The sequence below is a fragment of the Trichosurus vulpecula genome, chromosome 1 (assembly GCF_011100635.1).
Source record: "Trichosurus vulpecula isolate mTriVul1 chromosome 1, mTriVul1.pri, whole genome shotgun sequence".
NCBI classification, from domain to species: domain Eukaryota; kingdom Metazoa; phylum Chordata; class Mammalia; order Diprotodontia; family Phalangeridae; genus Trichosurus; species Trichosurus vulpecula.
The window spans coordinates 183,385,637-183,411,441 of NC_050573.1; the positions used below are offsets into that span (position 1 = coordinate 183,385,637).

General features: G+C 38.3%; 1 protein-coding gene across 1 annotated transcript in view; it reads right to left on the reverse strand.

Annotated features, from left to right (window-relative positions):
* The window catches only part of DTNBP1 (dystrobrevin binding protein 1), a 199,663-nt gene that overhangs the window by 127,764 nt on the left and 46,094 nt on the right, over positions 1–25,805 (reverse strand). Inside the window, exons 4-5 of the mRNA XM_036742061.1 lie at positions 24,994–25,054; positions 19,770–19,902 (exon numbers count right to left, since the gene is read on the reverse strand). Coding sequence (XP_036597956.1) covers positions 19,770–19,902; positions 24,994–25,054 — 194 coding nt within the window. The remainder of the gene's footprint in view (positions 1–19,769; positions 19,903–24,993; positions 25,055–25,805) is intronic.

Below are 25,805 nucleotides of genomic sequence, written 5' to 3' on the forward strand. Positions count from 1 at the left end.
AGCAGGTAATGAAGGGTTATGAATGCCAAACAGCAAATTTTATATTTGATCCGTGAGGTGACAGGGAGCCTATCACAAGTTCCAATTGTCTCCAAACTTGGAGAAGTAACTATTAAGAGTTCAGATTCCTCTTTCAAAATTCTGGGTGAAACAGAGTGAGATTGCATAGGATGAACAGATGTGAATGGATTATGATCAACACTGCTGTTTCCCACACATTTCCTGGTTTTCTACCTCTAAGCCTTCATTCATGCTGTTTCCTTTCCTGGAAGTATACTCACCAACCCCCTCTGTATGATACCTACCCATCGGTCTAGGCCTCCTGCCATTTCTTCCTTGAAGCTTTCCTTCCCCTGCACCCCACAAACCCTGAAATAATTTCTCTTCTGCTTATAGAAGTCACCAAAACTTGTTGAAGAGGACATAAGGTCATCTAGTCCAAACCATACCTGAATGAAGATCCTCTCTATAACACACCTCATAAGTGTCTTTTTATCAAAAACTTTATTTTGAAAACCTTTTATTGAAAACTTAGCATAAGGAGTAACCCACTACTCTCTCCTAACCTATTCCATTTTTTGGATAAGTCAAATCATTAGGAAGGTTTTGTTTTGTTTTAATATCAAGCCTAAATTTGCCTCTTTGCAATTTCCCTTCACAGCTCCTAATTTTGCCCCTTGGGGTTAGGCAAAACAAGCTGAATCCCTCTTCTATGTCCCAGCCTTTCAAAGATGTAAAGACAATTATTATGTGTCCTCTCTTTCTATCACCTTCCTCTCTAGGTCCTCTCTTTTCCAGGGTAAATGAGGCCCTTCACAATTCTGGCTGCCCTCCTCTGAACAGTTTCCATCTTACCAATGTGCTTCCTAAAATGTGATGCCAAGAACCCATACAATACTCCAGATATACTCTACAAGAATAACACGAGAGATATTAACAAATGCTGTGCTAAAATATAGGTAGAAAATATCTCCTACATACAATAAGGCTGGGGAAACCTTTCTAGGTAAGAATTCTTGGTGACCACCAAATCCTTTTCTAGATGTTCATTATCTGTCTCTTTAACAATATGTTCTAGAATTTTATAAGGAATCAAAGTTAGGCTCACTTGCCTATAGTTTCCCGATTCCATTCTCTTCCCTTTTTTGACAGCTTGACAAAGGTTTGACAGCCCTTGCCTTTCTGGATCCTATTCTGAAGAGCTTCTCCTGTTCTGATCTTTCAAAGATCACTGAGGGTGACTCACTAAACATTGGCCAGTTCTGTCAGTACTAGGATGTAGCTCATCTGAGCCTGGTGAAGTGAACTCATTTAAGAAGACATCAAGATCCTCTCTTACTATCTCCCAGTACTTCTCTTGGTTATCAATTCCCTGCTATTTTTGTCCTTTTTAAAAAAAGTCTCTTTAACTCCATAATTTTTAACTCCATTGCATTACAGTTATTTGTGTATATGCCATCTCCCCTCCTAGACTACAAGTATCATAAATAAAGAAGATTTTCTTCTCTTTTTTATTCCCCCATTGGGTCTAGCAAAGGGTCTTGCAAAAAGTTGGATCATAAAAAAAATGTTGAATTAATATTAGCACTACATTCCCAAATAAACAGTAAGGACTTAGGGGGAAGATCATTGATGGCAGGGACCATATCTTATATTTCTTGCCAATCTCCCACAATGCCTACTAGAGTTTTAAATACATAGGTAAGCATTCAATAAATACTTGTTGATTTACTTCCATTTACACAATCATTTCCTGACTCCTTTCTTAGACAGAATGTGGGATACCTATACCTTTTATTTATGGTCCAACAACATATGAAAGCATTTCTCAGAAGTCCCTTAAATTAGAATACTAGTTGAAGAATATAGTTGACTACTGAATTTTAGAGCTATAAAGCACCTTAGAGACCTAATTCAACAGAACAGAAAAAGCAGCTGGAGGCAAGCATTAGGTTCCTAAGTTAATAAAATGTGAAATTGCCCACTGACAGTCAAGAAAAGACTCTAAAGGCACAAAATTGAATATTTTTTTAAAGTTTTATCACTTGGATTCTGCAGGAATAAGCATGCTAGTGGGTAAAAAAAAATCCTATTTAATTAAAGGGGAATTCAAGTTGCCCCATATAGTTTTCTTCACCTCTCCTCTATAAGATCTCTCTAAGTGAATGAAAGGTTGTAACGGCAAGCAAAGTGGGACTTTTTGCTCTTTGTTCTTTTGGAATTCTTCTCAGTACTAAGGCAATCAAGTGCCTTTGATTGAGTTTTTGATTGAATCCCGAGTCTTTGATGACCTCCTTAAGTCACAAGAAAGCCTAAGTCACATGAGTTTGAGTCACATGGTTGTGACGCCCTCTGACCAGAAGAGACTCTGGGTGGCCATTAAGGAGCCCCCTGGATTTGAAAACCCAGATGATGGTGCTTCTCTCTCTGGTAACTATGTATGTATTGCTATGGACAGTCAGAAGCCCTGTCGGATAATTTGTGTTATTTGTTCTGTTTATATAATTTCTGCTTGTAATTTCAGTTTGTGTCTTCTCTGAAGTTCAAGGGGCTGACTTTTTCCCCTGAACTAAATGAATGGTATATGCATGTTTAATTAAAGTAAGATTGTGAACCCCTTAAAGTTGCTTTCCTTAGAAAAGCCGACCAGGGGGGCGGAGCCAAGATGGCGGCTGGTAAGCAAGGACTAGAGTGAGCTCCGTACCCGAGTCCCTCCAAAAACCTATGAAAATGGCTCTGAACCAATTCTAGAACGGCAGAACCCACAGAACAGCAGAGGGAAGCAGGGCTCCAGCCCAGGACAGCCTGGATGGTCTCTGGGTGAGGTCTATCCCACACGGAGCTGGGAGCTGGGAACGGAGTGGCGCAGAGCCCAGCCTGAGCGGCGTGGACGATCCAGACCAGAAGCCGGGCGGAGGGGGCCCTAGCGCCCTAAATATGTGAGCTGCGGCAGTTACCAGACCCCTCGACCCACAAACACCAAAGACTGCGGAGAAGGTTAGTGGGAAAAGCTGCGGGAGTAGAAGGAGTTCGCGGTTCGGCTTCCAGCCCCTGGGGCAGTGGAGGTGGGGCAGCTACAGCTGTTGTTACTTCCGGCTCCAGGCCCACCTGGTGGGAGGAATTAAGAGGCGGATCAGAGCAGGAGTGCAACAGCCTGCTGAAGATCTAAGCCCAGTCTGGACTGGGGGTCCTTGGGGAAGGAGGAGTGCGGCTCTGACAGAGCTGGCACCTCCCCCCCAAACGTAGAACATAGAACTCGTAAGTCTACAAGCAGTCATACCCCAGTGAAAAACTCAAGGGTCAAGTTAGTTGGTTGGGAATATGGCCAGGCAGCGAAAACGTGCCCAGATTCAGTCTCAGACTTTGGATTCTTTCTTTGGTGACAAAGAAGACCAAAACATACAGCCTAAAGAAGACAACAAAGTCATAGAGCCTACAACAAAAGCCTCCAAGAAAAACATGAACTGGCCCCAGGCCATAGAAGAACTCAAAAAGGATTTGGAAAAGCAAGTTAGAGAAGTAGAGGAAAAATTGGGAAGAGAAATGAGAAGGATGCGAGAAAACCATGAAAAACAAGTCAATGACTTGCTAAAGGAGACCCAAAAAAATACTGAAAAATACACTGAAGAAAACAACACCTTGAAAAACAGACTAACTCAAATGGCAAAAGAGCTCCAAAAAGCCAATGAGGAGAAGAATGCCTTGAAAGGCAGAATTAGCCAAATGGAAAAGGAGGTCCAAAAGACCACTGAAGAAAATACTACCTTAAAAATTAGATTGGAGCAAGTGGAAGCTAGTGACTGTATGAGAAATCAGGATATTATAAAACAGAACCAAAGGAATGAAAAAATGGAAGACAATGTGAAATATCTTCTTGGAAAAACCACTGACCTGGAAAATAGATCCAGGAGAGATAATCTAAAAATTATTGGACTACCTGAAAGCCATGATCAAAAAAAGAGCCTAGATACCATCTTTCAGGAAATTATCAAGGAGAACTGCCCTGATATTCTAGAGCCACAGGGCAAAATAGAAATTGAAAGAAACCATCGATCGCCTCCTCAAATAGATCCCAAAAAGAAATCTCCTAGGAATATTGTTGCCAAATTCCAGAGCTCCCAGATCAAGGAGAAAATACTGCAAGCAGCCAGAAAGAAACAATTTGAGTATTGTGGAAACCCAATCAGAATAACCCAAGATCTGGCAGCTTCTACATTAAGAGATCGAAGGGCTTGGAATGCAATATTCCGGAGGTCAATGGAGCTAGGATTAAAACCTAGAATCACCTACCCAGCAAAACTGAGTATCATGTTCCAAGGCAAAAGATGGAGTTTCAATAAAATAGAGGACTTTCAAGCTTTCTCAGGGAAAAGACCAGAACTGAATAGAAAATTTGACTTTCAAACACAAGAATCAAGAGAAGCATGAAAAGGTAATCAAGAAACGGAAATTGCAAGGGACTTACTAAAGTTGAACTGTTTTGTTTACATTCCTACATGGAAAGATGATGAGTATGATTCATGAGACCTCAGTATTAGGGTAGTTGAAGGGAATATGCATATATATATATGTGTGTGTATATATATATATGTTTATGTATATATATATATAAGTGAATGTGTATGTATGTATATATCTATGTGTATATGTATGTATGTGTATGTATATGTATATATATATATGTGTTTATATGTATGTGTATATATATATATATATATATATGTAAAAGAGAGAGAGCAGACACAGGGTGAGTTGAAGATGAAGGGAAGATATCTAAAAGAAATAAAATGAAATTAAGGGATGAGAGAGTAACATACTGATAGAGGGAGATAGGGAGAGATAGAATGGGGTGGATTATCTCCCATAAAGGTGGCAAGAGGAAGCAGTTCTATGGGAGGAGGGGAGAGGGCAGGTGTGGGGGGAATGAGTGAACCTTGCTGTCATCAGATTTGGCCTGAGGGGGAATACCATACATACTCAGTTGGGTATCTTACCCCACAGGAAAGAAGAGGGAGGAAGATAAAAAAAAAATAAAAGGGGGGGATGATGGAGGGGAGGGCAGATGGGGGTGGAGGTAATCAAAACAAACACTTTGGAAAGGGGACAGGGTCAAGGGAGAAAATTCAATAAGGCGGGATGGGTTGGGAAGGAGCAAAATGTAGTTAGCCTTTCACAACATGAGTATTGTGGAAGGGTTATACATAATAATACATGTGTGGCCTAGGTTGAATTGCTCAACTTCTTAGGGAGGGTGGGTGGGAAGGGAAGAGGAAAGAGAATTTGGAACTCAAAGTTTAAAATCAGATGTTCAAAAACAAAAAAGTTTTATATGCAACTAAAAAATAAGATACACAGGCAATGGGGTGTAGAAATTTATCTTGCCCTACAAGAAAGGAAGGGAAAAGGGGATGAGAGGGGAGGGGGGTGATAGAGGGGAGGGCTGACTGGGGAACAGGGCAACCAGAATATAAGCCATCTTGGAGTGGGGGGGAGGGTAGAAATGGGGAGAAAATTTGTAATTCAAAATGTTGTGAAAATCAATGCTGAAAACCAAATATGTTAAATAAATAAATTGCATTTAAAAAAAAAAAGAAAAAAGAAAAATGCAAAGTTCTTTTTTTATAATTTTCAAATTTTTATTTTTAATTTGTGGAATAAAACAAGCATTTCCATAACATGGTACAATAAAAAAGATGATGGCATATGAAACTACAAATCTACTATGTACCACTTGCTATTCCTTTCAAATAAATAACAAAATTATCCTGTAAAAAAAAAAAAAAGCCGACCAAAGAACCTGTGCTAGCAGCCCTCCTCTGTGCTGGTGTTATTGGCCTTATACCACCACAGCAGCTACAAGCAGCATTGTTGTTACAAAGGTGTTAATTTGAACTACCACTGTTACAACAAAAGAAGTAGAGTTTTCACTTTTTTTTCCCTTTCTAAATAAAGTTAATAACAATCCTCCTAGAATACATCCCATTTCCCTGTCCTAATCCCCACTAGCTTCCTCTTAGCCTCCAAGGGATAGTCTTAATGCTTCTTCTATTTAGGCACTTGCTGTTGCAGACAACTAGATGGAAGATTTCTACTGGACCAGACAAGTTCCAAGTTCAGGCTGCCTAAATTCACTGTCATTTCCACTATGACCAGAATTTAGGAGTCACTTTCTTCCAGAGATATTTCCCCTATATTTCTTTCCCAAGATCCTCTTCAACAGTAAGGCAATTCATAGTGGGATAAACATCTCAATAACTGTGACTGCACAAAAACTACTTTACAAAAAGATTAGAGACTGATCAGGAAGGCAATTATAGGTAAAAGATGCTGATAGGTACATTTCAGTTCTGTCCATCTCAGAAGTTTAAATTTCACTTGATTCTAGATCCTATTGTCTAGTCACCCTAAACTTGGTTTAAAAGAAAAGTGAATAAAATAATTACATTAATATTAATAAGGATGGTAGCTGAAGATATTTCATTTGTATCTTGTGGCCTTTAAAAAAAAGAGCAAAACAAAAACACAACAACATTAACGAAGGGGTAATCAGGAGAAATTCAAGTAAGAAGCAACATAAAAGATGAACTTTTTGCTGTAAATTTATGTTGAACTATTTGGTTTGCATTCAAGAGTTTTAGTTTTTGTTCTTTTTACACGAGGCATTTATTTTATAGGAGCAGCTAGGTGATGCAGCAGATAGAGCACTGGACCTGCAGTCAAGGAAGATCTGAGTTCAAATCCAGCCGTGTGACCCTGGGTAAATTACTTAATCCTCATTTGCCTCAATTCCACACGTGTAAAACGGGGACACACTGGAGAAGGAAATGATTAACCACTCCAATATCTTTGTCAAGAAAACCCCATCAACAAAGTCCATGGGGTTACACAGAATCAGACATAACTGAACAGTTAAATAACAAAAACAACAATTTATTTTTTACTAATATAGACACACTAAAGACCTAAATAGTCCTTTAGAGGAAAGACTTTTTCATTCCTTAGAAATGTTACTCTAAAGTGCTTCAGAAGGGAATCAATGAATTATATCTAAGAGGTATAGAAACATCAATAAAGACTTTGCCCAACCTGCATTATAATTAACATTAGCAATTATCTGACCTGGGCATGTGGTTTAATGTAGTTAGAGTCATACTAGAGCAATATGATACAGAGGGAAGAACAGTAGACTAAGTATTAAGTCACAGCTATGTCACTAATGAGATGTGGATCTCAGTTTCCTCATCTATAAAGTGATCTTTGAAGTTCCTTCCAGCTCTAAATTGCCATGATTTTATGGTTTAAATTGGAGTGTTATGAAATAGCATATATTGTTGCTTATATATTACATATATTATGAGGGAAAGAAAGTTGGGACAGACTACATGACAATTTGCTTGAAGAACACTGTTAGCAATCAACAATAATCAAAATGAAATGTCAAATTTAGCTGCCATCAACACATGAACATAAGTATTTTGTCAATCAACAGAGGCCAAATGGTCACTAATAAGAAAGTGTAACCACTGAACCCTCAAACACCTCATATTCCATTGTCCACTCCATCTCATCGCTTCCTACCTAGTTGCACTCCCCTGGACCTCTTCAATGACCATCCTGGCCCACCCTACATCATCACATCAACCCTGACACTCACATCTCCTCAGTAACCCCTGCCCTCCCTCTGACTGGAGAGGTTGGAGGGGAAGCAAGGATGAGTTCCTCCCAGATCCCCCATTTAAGGAGGGCACCCAGAGCAGCCATCTCATCATTTCCCACTGGCATTCCCCTGGAACTCACCGTGCTCCCATGCCAATTGTCCTCCTCTTTCCTCTCTCTGCTTTTCAGTTTCTTTTTACGTGCTTTCTTGCCTTTCTTGTATGGTGCCTAGCACATAATGCTTAACGAGTGTTTATCGACCCTACTTTTTCTGGGGTTTGCATACATGCTACTTATACAACACTAAAAACATACATCATATAACTCATGCTCGGCTAAGTTCCATGGTTTTGAGAGTGTGGAATGGGGTGCAGTAGATAAGACTGCTGGCCTTGGGAGTCAGGAAGAGTTGAATTCAAGTCTGAATTTAAGACACATTCTACTAGCTGTGTGACGCTGGGCAAGTCACAATCTCTGACTATAAGTTACAGAGTAGTTGCTGACATGAATGTATTTTTCTACACTAAGATTTTCCCAAATCAATAAAATCATAAGCCCTGTACCTACGAAACTGTTTAAATTATTCTATACACAAAACCACACAATAGTAATAATAAGAGCTAACATTTATATAGCACCTACTATATACCATACACTGTGCTGAGCACCTTACAAATATTATCTTATTTGATCCTCACAACAACCCTGGTAGATAGGTGCTATTATTATCCCTATTTTACAGACGAGTAAACTAAGGCAGAGATTAAATGATTTGCCCAAGGTCACACAGCTAGAAAGAGTCTAAGGTCATTTTGAACTTACATCTTCCTGACTCCAAGCCCAGTGCTGTAAAAGCCACTCAGCTGCCTCTAAAAGGGTACATTAGTAAACAGTACTCACTTCCTGACCTAATGTTCACCCAACTTTATAAGTCTGTCAATTAAGTCTTTAGTAATATAACTACTTTTTTAAAAAATATAACCTTTTTCTATATGAAAATCATTCTTTAATTTTTTTTTTGCATAGGGGGCTTCTTTAATTGATATTTCCTTAGGTTTTTAAGTACTGTAAGCCTTAAGCATAATTATAATTTCAACAAATCAATGACTTTATTTCTTTGCACGCTAGAGAGACCCCACATCAAAAATACACACACACACACACACACACACACAGAGATACATACACGTGTGTATGCATATATGTGAGTGTGCATATGTATGTGTGTATATGTATATGTTACGTACAAATACATACATATATAAAATCAGCACAGTTACACTGCTAATTTTGAATCTGTAGTCCTTAGCCAGAAAACTACAGCTATATCTTTTATTAAAATCAAACCAAAAGATCTACATGGCCAAAACCCCATCAAAATTTGAGAATATTAATCTCTTATAGATTCTTTAATATTTAATAGGAATAAATTAGAATAAGATTTGGTAATCTAGGCTGGGAGGAATCCCCATATTGGGAGTGAGTATGGACTCTCGCTACTAAAAAAATCAACATTTCAAAAAAATTAAGGAAAACAAAAACTAAATATAAATAAGCTTCATTTTCTTCCAATTTTACTATTTCTTGTTTGATGAATTTAAAGTCCTGTTGAGCTATATCAATTAGGTTAACGTACAAGACTAAATTTTAATTGCTGTAAAAGACAAATAGTAAAGATATAAAGTAGAACAGGAGAGCATGAACTAATAATGTAACACTTAAATGTCAAACTATTATAATTAAAACAATTTCAATATATTTATAAATGCATCAATTTAATGCCAAAATACGTATTTTCTTCATAAACCATTGTATTGTTAATGTATTTTTGCTTAAGGGGAAGATCTTTCCCATTCATTAATAGGCCCATGTGATATGCTTAAGTCACATGGATGCCTGAGTCACATGAGCCTATGCTGGGAGGAGCTTGCTGAACTGGTGGAACAGGAAGGGGTTGAACAGGACGGGGTGGAGCAGAGTTGAAAGGAAGTTGGTCAGAGGAGTTAAGAGCTGAGAGAAAGGGGAAGCAGGTTTCTAGCTGTGAGTGTTCATTTGTGAGAAGACCCTAGCAGGGGGAGGCTTGGGGATGGCAGTGCTGCCTGCATTGTTATTGTGCATAGACGTCTTTGTTGCTATGATGGATTTGGCTTTCTGGTGTCGAGATTCGACTTTCTGGTGTTTCAATGAATGTTTTTGTCCTGTATTCCACATAAAGAGTTTGTTATATTTTATGATTCGGAGCTATGCCATATATTCATATTCATAGCCAACCTCGACACTGTGAATATTGCATTGGTGCTACATCTGGCACTGAGGATGGGATCACAAAGTGTCAGACCTCTACTTGGAAGCAGGAAGGCTTTAAAGGAGGAAATGGATATCCCAGGATGGGAGGATGTACCTTATTCCTCCCTGGCAAGAGAATGGGCTAAAAGCATAGGGCTCCGTGATAACTGGGAACCAAAGCTACGGAAAGAAGAACCCAGAGATTCAGATAGATGTTTGCAAGGAATACCAATAAAACCAGGGAAGGAACTGGCAGGGGTGTGTAGGAGAAGCTGGGCTTTGCTAACAAGTTATCATAAGTGTAAAAACAGAGACAAGCTGCTGAAGGAGAAAGCTCAGATGGAAAGGGGATTGGCTGCTTTGCATGGGAATCTTTCTGTGCTACAGCATTCAGGATCTCCTTTAGAAGAGCAAGCTGGAGGGTCTCAGGTGGTAGGAGAAAAAGCTACTGTTTGGGAGTTGGCTGGTTTGCATGAGAGTCTTTCTGTGCTACAGCATTTGGGCTCTCCTTTAGAAGAGCAACTTGCTGTTCATTTAGCTAGAAAGAAGTGGAAAGCTAACAAAAGGAATGTACATGCAGCCCTTGCACAGGCTGGGCCTAGTTGGGGCCCCAACGACTGCCAGGAGATGCCTGGGAGGAAAATGAAACAAAGTTAGATAAGGCTTTCATGAGTGCAGACATTCACTCAATACTACAAAGGAAGCAGGAGAACCAGGGGGGGTCACACAGTGTTCAGGGAGATAAATGAGAATTTTATTCATAGGGAGGTCACAGATATTTTGAGAAGGTTCACCCAAAGGATGGGAGAATCGTTAAGTGTCTTGGATGGTGAGAATCAGTGATGAAGGGGCTAGAGGAGTATTGATAGGTAACATAGATTGCTTGAAATTCACAGGTATTAGTCAGAATCCTTTTGTACAGCAAGCATTTAGGGATTACCACATGCTAGGAGGTAACAGTACAACCAACCAATCTGTTAGCTTTAGCAGCGACTGGATGCAACAGAAAATATACTACTGACTCTATGGGGCCTAGTGGAGATAGACCCTGGTATTTGCTTAGGGACTATATGAGAAAATTAAAGGAGGTAAGGAAGACTGCAATAATGACTGGAAATGCTGAGGCTTATCACAATACCCCCTTAGCAGTTTCTCATAGAAATATAGTAGTGAAGAAGGTTCCTTGTGCTTACAAGCACCTAATTCCGACTCTACTAACTAGGGAGATAGGGCACCCTCTTTTTTATTTTTATTTTTGTCTTTATTTAATATTTTTTAGTTTTCAACATTGATTTCCACAAGATTTTGAGTTACAAATTTTCTTACCATTTCTACCTTCCCCCTACCCCAAGATGGCATATATTTTGACTGCCCTTTTCCCCAGTCTGCCCTCCCTTCTGTCACCCCCTCCCACTCCCCTTCCCCCACTTATCCCCTTTCCCCTTACTTTCTTGTAGGGCAAGATAGATTTCTAAACCCCATTGCTTATATATCTTATTTCCCAATTGCATGTAAAAAACAACTTTTTTTTGAGCATTTGTTTTTAGAACTTTGAGTTCCAAATTTTCTCCCTTCTTCTTTCCCCACCCACTCTCCTTGAGAAGGCAAGCAATTCAACATAGGCCACACATGTATCATTATGCAAAACACTTCCATAACAGTCATGTTGTGAAAGACTAACTATATTTCCCTCCATCCTATCCTGTCCCCCTTTATTCAATTTTATCCCCTTGACCCTGGCCCTTTTCAAAAGTGCTTGCTTTTGATTACCTTCTTCCCCACTCTGCCCTCCCTTCTATCATCCCCTCTCTCTTATCCCCTTCCCCCTACTCCTTTAGCAATTCGTTGACTTGTTTTTCATGATTTTCTAGCATCACTCTCATTTCTCTTCTTAATTTTTCCTTTATTTCTCCTATTCGCCTTCCTTTTTGAGCTCTTCCATGGCCTGAGACCAATTCATATTTTTCTTGGAGGCTTCTGATGTAGGCTCTTTGACTTTGTTGACTTCTTCTGGCTGTATGTTTTGATCTTCTTTGTCTCCAAAAAAAGATTCAACAGTCTGAGTCTTTCACTGCCTGACCATGTTCCAGCCAACTACTTGACCCTTGAGCTTTCTGTCAGGGTATGAATGCCTTCAGAATGACGAGTGCTTTGTCCCAAGCTTCAGGGGTATTGCACTGCTGTTTTCAGAGCTACTTCTACACAGCAAGCTCTGCCACACCAGTGCTCCCCCTCCCCCAAGAACTGCCAACTGGGACCGTGACCCAGATCCAAGCAGAGCAACGCATGAGAACCCTGAATCTGCGCAAGCAAAGCACTCCCTGTACTCCCACTCTGATCCACAGTTTGATCCCTCCCACCTGGGGCCATAAGCAACTGCAGCTGGAGCTCTGGAAGCAGCCGCAGGAGCTTCCTGCTGCTGCAGCTCCTGCACTACACCACCTCTGCGCCCCCCCCCCCTGCCCCCGTGCTAGGGCTGGGGCCGACCACAAACTCCTCTCACCCCGATCCAGCAGTTTTCCCACTAACCTGCTAAGTTGTCTTTTATGTTTGTGGGTTGAGAAGTCTGGTAGCTGCCACAGCTAAGTGATTCAGGGCCCTATGGCTTGCTCCACCCAATCTCCTCAGTGCCTGGTCTGTCCTGGTGCGGCCCACGCTGGGTTGTGCTCCACTCCCAGCATGGTGTGATAGACCCTTCCCAGTGACCACCCAGGCTGTCTTGGGCTGTAGACCTGCTTCCCTCTGTTATTTCATGGGTTCTGTAGCTCTAGAATTTGTTCAGAGCCATTTTTTACAGGTGTTTGGAGGGATTTGGGGAAGAACTTAAGTGAGTCCCTACTTTCCTGCCGCCATCTTGGCTCTGCCAGGGCACCCTCTTTCAGAGGTACTAGATAAGATTTTACCATTAAGTGACTTAGGGGAGTGGCAAAAAGATAAATTTCCTTGAGAAAGAAGAGTAAATAGCCAGCGAATTCAAATTCAGAACAGAGAGACAAGAAAAGAATTGTTTACTGCTCTATTGAGAGCAGGGGTAGATTTTGGAAGAATAGATGGTATTCTAACTAATGAGCTACATAAAATGTATGGAGAAAAGGGGCTTAATATTAGCATCGGGAAGTAAGAACTGCCCCTACAGATCGTCCTGAATCCTTGTATCCAAGTTTGTCACACCTTCAGGGAGAATAGGAAATTGGGCAAGCCCCAGCTCAGATTAAAGAAATACATAGACAGAATTACAGACCCTATATCAATTTGACCATATATTGAAAAAACGGATCAAATACTACAACTAGGGCATTAATAGATACTGAGGCAGAGGCCTCACTTACATATGGAAACCCTGAAATGTTTAAAGATGGAACTCCTATTACCATCGCAGGACTGGGAGGGGCTGAAATATCAGCCAGACAAGTCAAACTAACCATGGAAATTGGATAATTACCTAAGGAAGAATATACTACGGCAATTGTAGCCATTCCTAAATACATCATTGGAACAGATATATTGAGAGGTATGACTAAATTTACCTGAGGGGAGATACCAATTTGCATCAAGGAAGATAAGAATTAATACAGTTTTAGTGGGAAAAATAAAAATGGACTTAATCACATTACCTGAACCTTCTGAAGTAATTACTTTAAAGCAGTATCATGTGCCAGGTGGTTAAGATGAAATTACCAATATGATAAAGGAATATGTTGAGGCAGGAGTGTTCATCCCTACAACCACTTGATGGAATAATCCTGTCTGGCCAGTATGAAAGTCAGATGGGACATGGAGAATGACAGTGGGTTACAGACAACTGAATAAGGTGACTCTTCCTTTGTATGCTGCTGTTCCAGACACCATTACCTTAATAGAAAGGATCCAGAAATATGATGGGACTTGGTACGCAATTATTGATTTAGCCAATGCTTTCTTTATTATCCCAATAGATTCTAAACAATGGAACCAGTTTGCTTTCACTTGGCAGGGCCAACAATATACTTTTACCTGCTTGCCACCAAGATATCTGCATATCCCTGCTATTTGTCATGAGATTGTGGCTGAATATTTGGATGAATTAGAACTACCTGGTGTACAGCTTACCCACTACATAGAAGATATTATGATACAGGGAAAAAAATGTAAAAGAAACGGAGAAGAGTTTGACACTTTTAACTGAGCATATGAAAAGCAAAGGATGGGAAATTAAGCCTGCAAAGATTCAAGGGTGAGCTCAAACCGTAAAAATTTTGGGTATACAATGGAATAAGGGGTTGCAAGAGATTCTCCCACAAGCCCAACAAAAGATTCAGGATTTTCCTATCCCTACCAATAAGGAGGCCTAAAAGTTTAGAGGATTTTTTGGATACTGGAGGCATCACATTCCGCATCTGGGATAGATTTTGAAACCCTTATATAAAGTTACCAGGAAAAAATATGAATTTGATTGGGGACTTGAGCAGAGTAAAGCTTTTCAAGAAGCCAAGGCTGCTATATAATTGGCCCTAGATTTATGGCTTATGCAAAGTGGCCCAGTGAAATTACAAGTGACTGTACAGAATGAATACGTAAACTGGAGTTTATGGCAAAAACAACAAAGCTGAAATGTACCCTTAGGATTTTGGTCTAAGAAACTCCCTTCATCTGAAGTTCAATACATCCCCTTTGAAAAGAAGTTGTTAGCTGCATATTGGGCTTTGGTAGAGACTGAACAACTAACTCTGGGCCATGAGGTAATATTAAGGCCAGGAATCCTGATTATGACCTGGGTAATAGTACCCCAGCTTCTCATAGAATTGGTCATGCACAAGAAGCTAGCATAATTAAATGGAAATGGTATATTCAAAATAGATCTAAAACATGCAAAAGTGGAGTTTCCACTCTATATGAATCTATAGCAAACATAGACACTTAGGGAAATGATACACCCCCTGAACCAAAGCAACAGTTGGTACAATCCATGGTAAAATGGAATGAGGGATGTGATGGATTAACCAAAGAACGAAAGAAACATGCATGGTTTACTGCTGGGACAGCAAAATATTTGGGCCACAAAAGACACTGGAAAGCGGTAGCCTATAACCCATGTACTAGGTGGACTTTGGAAAGTACTGAGACAGGTGGAAGTAGTCAATACAGAGAGAGAAGAACAGTGTCACATATTCACTGATTCATGGGTGGCAGCTAATAGGTTAGCTACCTGGATGCCCATGTGGAAAAATCAAAATTGGGAAATTTATGGCAAACAAGTTTGGGGCAAAGAATTATGGGAAGATATATGGGACACATCTTTGGTTACTAGTTTGTCAGTTTTCCATGTAGATGCTAATGTGGCCCTCACCATGCCAGAATGTGAATACAATGCACATGCTGACTGACTAGCAAAGTTTGCTACTCAACATACTGTCCCTACTCTAATACCAGCTGATGATCCAGTACTAGCAAAATGGGTCACATTTCAAAGGTGATGAAATGAAGAGATATTGTATATTAAAAAATATAGAATGGATATATCATATTCCATATTATCCACAAGCATCTGAGTTAATTGGAAGAATGAATGGATTATTGAAAGAGCAGTTAAGGAAGTTAAGTTCTAATAATCCATATCAACATTGGAAAGATGACTTGTTCACTACTTCACGTAATTTGAATAATAGACCATTGGGAGAAAGTACACCTCTAGCCAGAATGATGACCCCAAATCTGCAAATTAGAAAACAGCAAACACATAAGATCCCAAATATTGAGTACTGGACTATAAGGCAAGAAGTCCCAGCACCAGATCCAAGAACACCTGGTTTGGCAGGATATGATTTATGTTGTTTAGAAGACTTTTGGTTGGATGGAAAAGAAATAAGAAAAATCTCTACTGGAATATGTAGGAAAGTCCCTAAAAATAATTTTGGGTGGATATTACCTAAATCAGGATTAGTAGCTCAAGAAATACCTGTACTGGCTGGAGTGATAGATTCTAACTATTATGGAGAAATTATTATGACATTCCAAAATTTAGCTGAAGAACCCAGTTTTGTAAAAATGATAGAATAGTTCAAGTGATTATTATTCCTTGAGAAACAATACCCCTTGTGAAAATTAACCCTCCTTCCAAAATAACTGTCAGAGGAACTGAAGGGTTTGGGTCTACTGACAGAATAAAATTCAGAGCTAAAGTATGGGTAAAATGGAAGCCGGACGATGTTCCAAAGGCTGAGGAAATTATAGCACATAGTAAGGATAATACTGGAACTGTGGTTTATTCAGGAGACGATGATTACGAAATTGTACCCTTCATTCATATATTCTGCCATGAATAAGGCTATGATAGCGGGTTCATGGACTCCAGAAGCATGGCTGACCCTATATCTACCCTGCTTCTGGTTACTGTCTCCTTGTTTCTTTTTGGCTTTTTGTCTGTTAAACTTGTTTGCTAAATTTGTTTCCTGCAGGCTTATACCTTCCACTTGCAGATGCCTGATCACTTAAGCCAGATGTCACCCCCTATCCATGACTGTGATGCGTCACCTAGCTTTAACCAAGTTCTGGAAGTTATCTAAAGAACTGACCTCTCAAATGGAACCTCTTGGGGCAGGCACAGCTCTATGTCCAATTTCAGCAGAAAGTAGCTATGGAAGAAGAGGCCTTCACCCCTTACCCCAAGATTGTGGTCCCCATTCTTTTGAAGGGGGAATAATGGGGTGCTTGTGCTCAAGCCCCATCTTAAGATATTGTTTTATGTACTGATTTTGTGTTATCCCCGTTATATTGTTGTAAAGTTCTGTTGACACCAGTTGCCCCATTGACCTATGTAATGGATAGTTCAGATCTTGGGGCCGAAGTATTGTTTGCTGTACTTTTGCTTAACAGGAAGATCTTTCCCAATCCATTACTAGTCCTATGTGACCTATTTAAGTCACATGGAAGCCTAAGTCACATGAGCCAGAGTCACATGAGCCTGTGGTGAGAGGAGCTTGCTGAACCAGTAGAAAAGGAAGGGGTGGAGCAGGAAGAAGAGGAGAAGAAGTTGGTCAGAGCAGTTAAGAGCTGAGAGAGGAAGCAGGCAGCTAGCTGTGAGTATTCATTTGTAGGAAGGCCCTAGCAGAGGGAGGCTTGGGGATGGTGGTGCCCTCCGCATTGTTATTGTGTATAGATTTCTTTGTTGCTATGATGGATTTGGCTTTCTGGTGTTTGAATAAATGTTTTGGTTCTGTCTTTCACATAGAGTCCGTTATATTTCGCGATTTAGAACTATGCCAGCATATTCATAGCCGACGTCAGTGCTGTGACTATCACATTGGCAATACGACCATACACTTCAATTTGGTTATGGTAAAACTTTCCATTTGAGTATGTTTTTCCAAGGAATTTAAGATGGTCAAGATTTTTAAATTTTCAAAACATTTCCCTATTAGCTATTTCTAGATTAAATTATGTGTCTTTTAAGGTACTTATTTTTACCTGCCATAGATACATGAAAGGTAGTTCCTCACTAGTAAATATAAGATAATATTAAAATAATATTAACATATTATTTTAATAACCACAAGTGGTAATAATTTAAAATGCCAACGAGTAAACTCAAGTTAATAGCATTGATAAATATTGACCTAGACCAAAAGGACATTAAGTTTTTTTTTAAAGGAATTGAAATTGGTTCACCAAGAAATGCCTACCATGGACTACAGAAAATAACACTAGCATCAATTTAAGGCAGAAATGACATACTTTGTTCATAAGAGTATTTCATAATAGTATTTGAGAGTTAATATGGTCTAGTAAATAGAGCACTGGACTTACAGTCTGGCATACCTAGAAATTCTGCCTCAAACATTTACTGGCATTTCAACCTGGAGAAGTCATTTAACCTTTCTGAGATTAGGGTGAACAGTGACTTTGGGGTAGAGGACCACAGTTCAAATTCTACTTCTGATGCTTACTATGTATGGGACCTGAGGAGAATTGTTTAACTTCTCAAGGCTTATCATCTAAAACAGGGCTATCCAACCTCAGGTTTTTATTGAAATAATAGATAATATATTTTGATTTGCCATTTTAGTGAGAGCTCTACGATAGCTCAGCTACATTTACTAAAGCATTTATGTAAATATCTATGCTTGTAGGAGGGCTGCATAAATTGCACTGCAGGTGCATACAGCCCATGGGCCGCATTTTGGACAGCACTGATCTAAAAAAAATAAAACAAAAACAGGGACAGGTATACTTTGCTTTCTCATTCTTCAGAGAGGAGAAGTAATGTGAAAACCATTCTAGGATATATTTTCAATCTCTTTGCAAGTAGTAAACTAAATTTAAAGTTCTCCAAAGAACTTCAACATGATTCCTTTCACATCTCATCCAAAAAATAACAGAATCCTAGTGCAGTAAGGCACAATGAGCTGCCACTTCATCTTGGATGTAATCCACACATGCTACTGCTCACAGACTAAAGACAACTATAATGAAAATACTGCTTCCTTACTTGTCTTATTGACCATAGAGTATTCTAATGAACTGAAAATTTACTGACTTGGAGTTTAAGGAGAGTAGAAACATAACCTTTCACAAAAGGAAAGAAAATCATATTCTCTAATAAGAAGCATTTCTAGTGTCTGAATACAACTTCTTAATTCTAATCATAGACTATTTAAAAGGCCATTTAATGACTTATTAAATTATCTTCTTGCCTGAATTTCCTTTTTAAAGAATAAGGAAATTGTATATAAATCAAGCAAGTAGATTCTAGGGTACTAGAGTGAGTATAATCTATTTTTATACTCTACCTAACAGTTTTTTGGTCACATTAGCTGAAAAGAGTGTAAATAACCTCTTGTGTAAATAATCTCTTTTTTCCTTCTCTTTTAAAATTAAATTGGATTTTTATTATGAATATAATTAGCAACAAACAATAACAAAGAAGACTATATAGGAATCTGTGAACTTCTATTACATACGGTTTTCTAAGTGTAAAATAAATTTAACAAGGTAGTGACTCCTACTTTTCCACTCATCCCACCAATATTACAAATGTAATCAGCAGCTACTAGTTAGCTACTCTAAATTTCAATTCTTGAATAAATCAATATGATTCTAAAATGTATGAAGATCCGGCAATGTTAAATATGAAAACAATTTTCTTAACAAATAGAAAAGAATACAGACAGGATGATCAAATCGAAATCACAGAGATATAAATATATAGGTATAGATATGTATGCCTATATAGATAGCTATAGATAGTTAGCTTAAGTTACCTTAAGAACACACTATTTTTATACCTCAATGCAATGAACATTGATTTACTAAAGCCCAATTAGACGTAAAACCCTCAGATGACCAGAAATTTTCTCTACTACTCCACCATGAGGAAGAAAAAGCTGATTCCAAGAAAGTAAATTCCGAAGAAGGATCTAATAAAAAGAAGCAACTTTCAGGATACGTCCTAGGATCAGCATACATTCAACACCATTTTCTACATATCAACTATTATGCCACATCAATACTGTATCACTACAATATTAACTGATGTTTATAATGACAATCCTGAGGTAATGCAAGAACCTCTATCATCAAATAAAGATTAAATTATTTTTGTTGTACTGAATTAAGACAGTAAAGCATACTACTGTGTTTTGAAAATATTTTCAACAAATGTTGAAATAAAGATTTTTCAGCTGAACTCACCATTAAATAATAATTTAAATTAGTCCGAACATTTCATTCCTCAAACATTCTTACTTAATCAAGGCTCTACTATACTCCAAAAGATTAGTGAAATTCAATCAGGTTTCTGCCTTGATCATTTTGGTTCCTGCAAGGAATATGTAGAAAAAGAGAAAACTTACTCAAATTCGCAGTTACAGATTCTAGATCTGCTAACAATCCTGGAATCTGCTGGAGCTGTTCTTGCAACTCTATTAAACTTGTCCTTTTTTTCTCCCAGTGTACTGAAAGCATCACCACTTCAGTATCCACTCGCTGCAATACATAAGAGACATATCACAGATTTTAACTATTAAAAAAACAATAGTTTCCATAGTTTTGTCCAATGTCATTGTCTTTACACTAACTAAGGGTGACATCATCCTGCTCAGAAAGAAACTGACATAATTCTCTTTTATTGAAGTGATCATCCTTAATAGGCAGTGCAGGAAACCTCAAATTATTGCTTATTCCAAAGGAGCTCAATCAAGAGAAAAGAAATCTAAGGGGTGGACCTTGAAATTGCCTCCAAATGTACCCGACCTTAAGCAAACCATATATTTGAACATCCAAATTTATCCCCTCCCCAAAAGGAATAATTGTTTCTTTTTTAACAGTAAGTTCCTCTAGTTCATTTAGAAAGTAACTGAATTTATGAAACTATCTTTTACATACAACTTTTGGAAACATATTTACCACATGCAAGTAAAACTGAAAAAGGCTTAAATTGTCATATTCCAAAGACACACTGACATGTCCTATCCTAGCAAGTCTCTTAACTTACACTGATATTTTCCAATGAGCTGATACGGTTTCCATATTTTTAGCACATGCACCAGATTCTGCTTTAGCGTCAGAAGATTCTGTTTAAGCATAGTATGTTCATGAATTTAGAGCTGGAAGGGACCTTAGAAATGATTCATCCTTCATTTTACAGATGTAGAAATCTGGGACCAGAGATGTTAAGTGAATTGCTCAAGATCACAGAAATGTTAAGCAGCAAAGCTGGGTTTGAACCCAGGTCCTCTAACACCAAATCTAGCTTTCTTTCTACTATACCACAATGCCTCTTCTTTAGGCTGCTAAGGCCTGAGAATAAAGCTGGCTGCTCATTTGAGGAGCATAATCTCTTAGATGAACAATTTTTTCAAAGTACATTATTGTGTTTTTATAGTCAAAATCTACCTTCTCATTCTCCCATTCTCTCCTCCACCCCGGCCACTATCATCACCAATTGAGAACACAAGAAAAACAAAACCCATTACAAATATGTATAGTCAATCAAGCCCAAAAAGATTTATCTCATTCTGAGTCCTTCACCTCTGAGGTGGGTAGCATGTTTCATCTTTAGTCCTCGAATCATGGGGGTAATTACACTGACAAAGAGTTCAGCACAATAATATTCATCATATTTACATATCACAATTCATGCATCAGTTCCTCAATTTATGGGTAGCCCCTCAGATTCTCATTCTTTGCCACCTCAAAAAAGCTACAAATATTTTGATTATTAAATACTGAGTTTGTTATACTTAAGAATAATCATTCCCTTAATCCAGCCTCTCTTAAATTCTCCCCTTTCCCTCCTATTTCCCTTTTGAATGAAATGTATTACTATAACAAGCTGTATTTGTGTTCTTCCTTTTCTTGACCAGTTCAGATGAGAGTGATATTCAAGTGCCAACAGCTCCCCCCAACCTTATTTGTGTAGATTTCTACCTGTACAATTTGATTATGTGAGATAATTTTCCCTAAATTTCCTTTCCCTGACTCCCCTTCACCCCACCCCCTAACATATTCTTCTTCCCTTCTCTTTCCCTTCATTTCTCAAGCTCATCAAGACATAATAGAACTACTCCAGGCCTTGTCTAATTAAACTGCCTTTATGACCCCTGATGATGATGGGATTCAGGAGGTACAAATGTGTCATCCCTCCATATTAGAATCACCATTTCATTCTTGTTTGTTCCCTCATAATTGTTCATTCAAGTTTATCTTTGTATGTTTCTCTTTGTTCCTGTGTTTACCCTTTAACGTTTCCATGCGGCTTTGATCTTTTCCTCATGAATTCTTGGAAGTCCTTTATTTCATTAAAGATACATTTTTCCACCTGTAGCATTATAAGTCAATTTTGCTGGGTAAATTACTCTTTTTTTTTGCCTTCTGGAACATATTCCAACCTTTGAATTCTAAATCTTGTCTGATCCTGATTGTGGCTACTTGATACTTGAATTCTTTCTTTCTGACTAATTGAAATATTTTTTTCTTTGACTTTGAAAATTTTGGCTATAACGTTCCTGATAATTTTCATATTCTGGTTTTGTTCCAGAAGTTACTGGTGGATTCTTTCATTTCCATTTTCCCCCTGGTTCTAAGCAATCTTTGCAGTTTTCTTTTAAGATTTTTTGAAAAATGATGTCTAGGTTTATTTTTCATCATGACTTTCAAAGAGCCTAATGATTCTTAAATTATCTCTCCTCAGACTGTTTTCCAGGTCAGTTATTTTTGCTATGCGATACCTTAATTTACTTTTATTTCTCAGTCTTCTGACTTGTTTTTACTATATCTTACTATCTCTTGCAAATTATTGACTTCTATTTCATCTATTCTCATTTTCAGGTAGTTTGTTAATTGGGTCAGTCAACTGACATTTATTAATCACTTACTTTATGCTAGTGCTAGGGCTCTATGCTAAGTGATGGGTAAAGTTTTGTACCTCTTATGCCAAGCTAATTCCTTTTTCAATTCTTCCTTCCATAGCCCCCTTTTTTGCATCTTTTCCTCTAGTGCTCCCATTTCACACTTAAAAATATATTAAACTCTTGATTATTTTTTTTGCTTCACCTCCTCTAGGAATTCTAGTTGAATTTGTATGTAAGCTGTATTTTTTTGAAGCTTTTCTTGTAGACATTTTAGTCATTTTCTTCTTCCAGGTTTGTATCTTGAGTGTCCTCTGTCACAAAAACAGATTTTTATGATGGGATTTTTTTTTTGTTGTTGTTGCTTATTCTTTCAGTCCCAGGGTCATATGCATCACACTTCTGAAGACAATGTCTGGGCTGATCCTGCTATTTTTTTTCAAGTATTAAATCTAGTTTTATTCCAGGATCTCATGGACAGCTCAGTCTGGGGAACTGAAATTTTCACTGCTCCTGAAGTAGTCTGATCCAGGGCAAAGTCTGATTAATTCCCTTGTGTTCTGAGCTAAGCTCTTGAACTGGGTTTGGGTCTAAGAAACACACCTGTGGTCTTGCCCCTGGTTGGAGTTCCACTGCACTACTACTAGACTTAGTTACTATCAGCCAGCTGGAAAACTCTGCTAGTTCAGAGTGACAGAATTGCAGGTTCCCCTATAGTTTGGGATTCCTTAATTTGTTATTGCATGAAATCTTCAGTGTTGGCTGCAAGCTAGAACCGAGGCCCTCTGCCACTGTGCTTTGCTCCCTGTGTCAGTTACACAACAGCTTCTTGCTTCTGGAGTTACTCCTTGTTCAGTAATCAGTTTAGGGTCCATGACAGCTTCTTACCCTACAACACTATCCCTAGGTGCAGGTCCTTGCCTTAGTCCTCGCTGGGTCTGTGACACAGAACTGGGTAGTGAGCAACAGGTCTTCCAGCTGACAGCTATTCTTGCTCCCTGAACAAGTTTAGGCCTGTCTGTGCTGGATGTGGAACCTCTTTTTGCCCTGGTGCGCAGCCTCCTCCTCTGTTGGCATGCTCTTCAAGATTGCTATCCCCAGTGTTTGTAAATGCTGTCTCATCTATCTCCCTATGAGGACCTATGCTGGAAAAATGACTTCATTGATTTTTTTTCTAAGATTTCCACTTTAAGACTTGGTCTAGTACATTTTCTAGATTTCTGGGGAGTTGTGGTGGGGAGCTCACCTGTATTTCTTCCTGATATTTCTTAGCTTAATTCTTAATAAATGTAATCCTGACATAGCATTTGGAGCAATTACTCTTCAAAGAGTGAGTAATGTTACAAATAAAAGCATGATTTGTTAAAGCAGACTGACATTTCTAGAATTCTCCACTAAACATACATTTTCCAAACGGTGAAATTCCAAACGGTAGTTGAATGCTACAAAATTTGAGAGGAGTGTCCAATTGTGAAAGAAATATTCTATTTCTGTAAAATAACAAGATTAGACCAGATATGTGTCATCACCACCAAAAGTCCCTTTTATTTCCAAAATTCTGTGATTCTGGTGGTACCACCATCTTCAGGTATAATACACTGAATCCTCCTGAGATAATTAAAATAACAGCAATAAATCACAAAGAACATTTTAATTTGGGTATGGGCTATTATATTTTCAAGAAGTAATTTAAGCCGTGCTTTGGCAATTTTGATTAGACATAGGCATAAAAGATCCTTGTCTTCAGATATAACTTAATTTGAAATTTTAATACTTTAGACATTATAAGTGTATCAACAGTATATGCAATTTAAAGAAAATATATTTTGTCGCTAATATTTATCATCATTTCTCACCATGAATACCTATGAGATCGAAAAGAAGGCTGCAACTAAATTTAAACTCACTAATGTGGACTGTGGGGGCAAGCAGTCTAAATTAGAAGTCAGGCATAGGTTTTTTTTTTTAAGAAAAGATTTTTATACTTTCAAGTACATTAATTAGGCTAACAAAGACAGTAAGTACAAAATTTTAGGAACTTATATTAAAAAAATTATAATTAAGTACATCATATGTAAATGTTTCTAAAGTGCTTGAAAATAGTATTCTTTCAAGTAAGTTGGACATGATCCCTTTGTTTACATTGTTTACTTTCTTTTCATTTTTGTAAAGAATAAGCAAAGATAAACTTGTGTCCAAATTAAAATAAATTCTGAACTGGAAGGTCTAAATCAATAACAATTATTAAGTTTACACATAATGCTGGTCCTATGAACCAGACTGTCACAGATACTGTATCTAGATAAGCCAAATACTTGTCTGGAACCTTGAGGAACAAGTAAAAACTCTTTTTTTAAATTTTTTTTTGCAGGGAGGAAGGCAGGGCAATTGGGGTTAAGTGACTTGACCAAGGTCACAAATCTAGTAAGTGTGTCAAGTGTCTGAGGCTGGATTTGAACTCAAGTCCTCTTGACTTCAGGGCCAGTGCTCTACTCACTGCACCACCTAGCTGCCCCGAAAGTAAAAATTCTTTAAGCCAACAAAGACTAGTTTACATCCCAGAGAGACTTTGGAGATTGTGAAAATGAACTTTGTTCAGAGAGGCTTATCATAATTTATTAAATTCCATTTCAGAAATTCTATGTAAGACATTTTAGCGGAAGCATTCTGCATTTAAATAAGTTCATCACTTATAGGCTAAAACCCCCCAGAAGAACAAATTCTCTACCTCTCCAGCACTTGCACACTCCTTTGTTCTTTTATGAAGGGCAGCCCATGTATCTTCATATCTAAGAAGAAAACAATTATTATTAAAGACATATGTGTGTGTGTGTGCGCGTATATATACATACATATATATACATTTTTTTAATAGCTTTAACAAGTGGTACACAATTGCATAAAAGCTTTGACCAATTATGTAGAGATCTAAATTAGCAGCATTATTCTCAGGGTAGATGTACACTCTCTCAACTTCCTCATCTGTAAAATAGGAATAATGACAGCACCTACCTCACAGGGCTATTGTGAGGATCAAATGAAATAACAAGTGTAAAATATCTTGCAAATCTCAAAAGTGATAAATACTATGACTTTTATTAATATTATTAGAAGAGACTGTAGCTACATGAATCCCCATATCCCAATACAAACCTATAGACACTTAATAAGTACTTGCTGACTACACTTATCCAATTAAAATTGAAATTTGGCACACCAGATCGTGGACATATTTTAAAGGAGCACTAAGTAAGTGTTACAACTCATTCAGGCAATGCCCCAGCGGTTGAGTGAATCCTCATTTCTAAGGTGCCTATAGTGCATCTCCATGTGGCTATTCCACTGGCACCTGAAACCCAAAATGTCCAAAATCTTTTTCCCTCTTTCTGACTTCACTATTTCTGTAACTGGCACCAATATTTGTTATTTTTACCTCTTCTATCTCCTCAACTTCCCACATCCAGTTGCTAACTCCCAAGACTTTACTTCAGTCATCTCTTTTACCCAAGCCCTTCCTCCTTTTTCCACTGGCATTTTCCT